Source organism: Pundamilia nyererei, unplaced genomic scaffold, assembly GCF_000239375.1.
Source record: "Pundamilia nyererei isolate P.nyererei 1_Seehausen unplaced genomic scaffold, PunNye1.0 scaffold00404, whole genome shotgun sequence".
Classification (NCBI taxonomy): Eukaryota; Metazoa; Chordata; class Actinopteri; order Cichliformes; family Cichlidae; genus Pundamilia; species Pundamilia nyererei.
Genome location: NW_005187805.1, coordinates 208,331 through 213,077, shown reverse-complemented (window position 1 = coordinate 213,077; position 4,747 = coordinate 208,331). Strand labels below are relative to the sequence as shown.

Below are 4,747 nucleotides of genomic sequence, written 5' to 3'. Positions count from 1 at the left end.
AAGACTTTTTTTTTGTTGAATGAAAACTTCACCTTTGTTTCTGGCAGTTATCTCACTAATTTAATCATCCCTCTGTCTTTGCAATCGGCTCAGCTGTCTGTGATCACACAGTCAACACCAGGGAAACTGTTCAAGTCATGCATCTGATGCAGTGCTAGGTGTATGCTAAAACTACAAGCTGTTATCTCCTCACTTTCCCCCCTCTGTCACTCCACTATTACAAATCTGAATTCAAATCTGATTTAAATTACTGAGCAGTCGCCTTTAAAGTTGTCTCCTTCAGGCACAGCTTTCCTCCTACTTTTAGATCACTATCTCAAATTCTGTATGCGTCAATGATGCTCACTGGTTACCCACTATTGTGTCGAAAGGCCAAACCTTCAACTTGAATTTAATTCTGTGGAAAAGGACAAGGTTACAGAGAGCATCTGGTCGAGCTCGTGCTAAGTGAAGGTTGTGCTGTGTGCTAGGGTACAATGGCACATGCACAGTTCAGCTGGTTTGCAATAGATGTTATCTTTCAGACACCACTGGACATGATGGTATAATTCTGCCATGACAGTGTGACTCTGGGCAACAATGTCTTTGTGTGTTGTGAAAGTCAAAACAAAATGGCAAGTATGCTCGTGTTAATACCCCTGACCTGATGCTTAACCTTCAAACTTGCACACTGAGTCTCTGTTTTTCCTGAAAACTGCTGTTTTGTCTCAGAGCTGCAGACAGACACAGTTCTCATCACAAGTGATGATACCTGACATGAAACTCGAGTCTTCTTGACACTGAAGTTGGTGCAATTTTGATTCATGTGGTGAAATCACAGACTCTAGGTGTAAGCCATCAAAATGGGACATCCATCATATAATAGCCATCTAAAAATTTCAGCAGCACTGGAAGCACAATGAGGAATTAAATTTAGGCACGCTTATTAACTATGGCTGCACCTCGCACTGTTATTTAAGATTGATTATGATTAGGAAATAATAGCAGCGTTTGGTATAAAATGAAAAAAGCAAACTAGCCCATTTCCTCCTTCAAGTGAAAGCTAACGTTTTAAATATTTAACTAAAACCATAAAAAACATGAATCTTGCATTAAAGCATCATCCTGCCAGTGAACATGACAACCACACAGATTTGCTCTGGGTAAATTAATCATTTCTGAATGTTGGTGGTGAGAAGACAGGGTTGCTAAAACTATAGTGAAGAAAATACAGTTTAGATGTGAAACAGTAGAACTGCAGGTGAAGAGGAGGTTTGGCTTTCTTGTAACCGAAGCACTGAGCTCATTAAAGCTGATCATGATATAGTGCCTTATCTCTGGGCAAATTAGACCTTTGTGTGCAATGGTACAAAGTGATACGGTAACTGCTTTATGGCAATTCTGGGTTTTTATAGGAATTGGCATTAATGTGATGAATACCTTTAATTTGTTAGGTACCAAATTTATTGAACATGAGAGAAACTCATACCCGCTAATAATTCATCCACTCACTGATTCTGACCTGATTTTTTCCCTTAAGGTAATAATCCTACAAATTTTGTGATGATGTTCAAGTTTCCAGACATCCAGCAGGTTTCTCTGTGATGTTATGATGTTTTTAGATGGTCAGTTTGGCGACTTATTTTGTAGTTACACAGGAGAAGTCAGTTCATTTCAATAAACGTAAAAAAATCCTACATGCTTTTTTCCAGTGTTAAAAATCAGCGCAACTGGCAGTAAGCTGCATGTTGCAAACATTAGCAAATAAGATTGAGCGCTTGACTAATATTTTCTCCTGCTTATATTTTGTACCTTGAGAAATAATAATGAATGCAGTGGTCATTTAATTTAACACAGAATACCTTAATTTGCCACAGAAGAGAAGAGACGATAAGGGAAGAGAGAAGAAGAATCTGTAGAATTTGTTAACTCCTTACATTTGGTAATAACTCCTCTGATAAAAGGACCAATCTGCGTTACTTGATGTGTTTTTGCATAATGTGAAATCTGCAGGGAAGAACACCTTATATTTGGACTTTTAAATGTTTTGGGATAAAGGATCAATCACACAACCATAAAGCAAAATGCAATAAATAACAAATCATATAAAACATAAAAAACACTATTCAAAAGACCAGTGGCAGCTAGGACAAATGCATTTTTGAGTCTGCACATTGGCATTCAGTAAATTAAACGTTTTTGGCTAACCTGGCTACGATCAGCCAGGTTAGAGTGGACCTGATCCCATACAAATGACTCAGGTTATCCTGCTGTTTTGATGCACATTGTAAGTACACCTTGCACTAAATCATTAAAAATGCATGACAATCATCAGTCATGGTTTGAACTCGAGCTAATTTAATTGCACTTATGTCTGAATCAGTTTTATGGCCCTCGTACTGACAAAGACACCATCCACAGCCTGACAGAAGACACATTTGGACCTAATCTGATTTACTTTGGACTCTTATGCCCAGTCATGGCACAGGAAAATAGTCTGTGGGCTAATCTGAGCTGAGCTCCAGATGTGGAGCTGTGACTGTGTCACTGTGGCCAGACTCACCCCGAAGCAACACTGGCAGTTAAAGCCTAATGCAGCTCATAGGAAACTGAAAATGTGGGCCTCCTTTGGTCCAAAGATACATTCCAGTTTCTTTGCAGTGAGAGTGGACTGACTGAATGTAAATAAACCAAAAGATACTGATGAAAATGCAGCTTGAGCTATTTATTTTGTGTTTCATAAATGGATGGTTGACTTTTTGCTAATGTTAGGATATAATGGTTTCACTGGTTTAGTCCATTTGAGATGGGTGGTCTGTAACAACAAAAATGAAATGATTTTAAAAATCTAGAAGTGGCAAAAATGTAATTACTCAACAGAAAACATCATTAATATTTCTGCTTAAACCGTTAATATTAGTTTCCAATGTTTTACGAGTTCCCTCTAAACTTCACAGCACCTTTCTTCCAAGTACGATGACTCACCAAAGTTCTCACCACCCCAAATGTCCATGGCAGTGTCGTATTTTCCAAGGTGATTGAACCAGGACCTGTCAATCACAAAGAGTCCGCCTGCAATGATGGGGGTCCTGTGAGAGAAACAACAAAAGGGGGAAAATAAGGGAGTCACAAGATGAGAAAAACATTTCCTTGTAATTTGTAATTAAGTCCTAAGCATGTCTACTAGATTTATGTCACTACTGACCCGAAAACATCCAGAGATGACAAAACAGATTAAAAAAAACATTTATGAAAAGGGAGTTTCAAAAGCATAAATCTTCACTACCTTCACTACCCTAACTTTTTAGCTACACATAAACATGTGAAAGAAAAGTAAAAGCTTCAGCCCTCACACGTGCTTGTGCTGCTTACATTTGTCCTCACATTTCTCCAGAATCTCATCAGATCTAATCCAAACACGAGGAGCTCCTGTGTAGTTTCTCTTTGAGTTTTGCCGTTTCCTTTCTGTTTGCCATAACGCAAACACACACACACAATCACACAGACACATGCAGGACAATGAGACGACTGAATAGCTGAAGGCCAGCACGCGCCATCAAATACCCTCTGTTTATCAACAATTATCCCGCTGTCATCGCCTGCAAATAGCACCCCGAGTGTGTGTGTCCGTATGTGGGTGGCAGAACATAAACTCTTTTCAAGCTCAATTTGTCCTTGTGTGTTTAAAGGAATGTAGCAGTGTGTGTGTGTGTGTGTGTGTGTGTGTGCATAAGACTTTGACTGCAGAAAGTGAGGATGTTAAATGGCATAAAATAACTTGGCAAATGCAATGAATAGGATGATACAAACAAGACTGCGTTTATTTGTGGACATTTATGTGTATGTGCCCCTATCTTTATGAGGACTGATGCTCGAGGGCTATTTTTTCTCTAGAGTGTCGAGGCCAGATCGGACAACACCACACAGTGCAGCAGCGATGATGTAACATAGGACTGGAACAGCAGAAATCTCAGTAATGATCATTTAAGAAATTAAGCTCAAAAGTTACGGGAATGCAGACCTCATCACAATCGACCGCCCACCGCGTTCCTTTTTCAGATGACGTTACCGCAGTGTCACTTAAATAAAGCTACTTTCAGCTTCTCCCTTATTCACAAAAGGTGACCACAGCGAGTCTGTCTGCACACTTCGAGCTTTTACAGGATCTTTTTCTTGTTAGACAAATGTTTAAATCACTGCATTATGGAGCAGTTTCACTGAAATGAGTAACAATAATAATAATTACCATTATTATTTGTATTGCAGTTTCTGACACAGATACAAAGTGCTTTTCAGTTTGGAAAAGTGTGCATACATACAAAAATGTGTTTTCAGCAGTAATTTAACCAAAGCACAGATTGACCTGGGGTCCGTTCTTCGTACCTCGCTAAGTAAGTTAGCTGGATTTGATTGTTGACGATTTTGCGTGATCTTGGATCGTTCGGTTCTCCAAAGCTCATCCGGGACTTGCTGTCATAGCAACAGATCCGTAAGCGTAAACCTGCTCGGGAGCAGGTTTACTTTATGTAAACAGGATTAGATCGCGGCCACTCAGGTATGTCCGCAACAGCGATATTTCACCACTGTTTTACCATAAATAAATATTATCAATGTAACTAAAGTTAATGCAGTATTTGATCCTTTTATTGATTTCATACAGATACATACAGGCCATTTCCTAAAAAAAGGGAAATGTACTATTAATCATTCTATTTCATGTATTTGATTATTTCAGATGTAATTCATATTTTAGAGTAGTAATAGTAAA

General features: G+C 38.8%; 1 protein-coding gene across 2 annotated transcripts in view; it reads right to left on the bottom strand.

The window, feature by feature from the left end:
- galnt14 (UDP-N-acetyl-alpha-D-galactosamine:polypeptide N-acetylgalactosaminyltransferase 14 (GalNAc-T14)) overlaps window positions 1-4,747 on the bottom strand; it is a 244,066-nt gene that overhangs the window by 34,198 nt on the left and 205,121 nt on the right. For both annotated transcript variants that reach the window (XM_005753112.1, XM_005753113.1), the window contains exon 9: window positions 2,965-3,068. In XM_005753112.1, coding sequence (XP_005753169.1) covers window positions 2,965-3,068 — 104 coding nt within the window. The remainder of the gene's footprint in view (window positions 1-2,964; window positions 3,069-4,747) is intronic.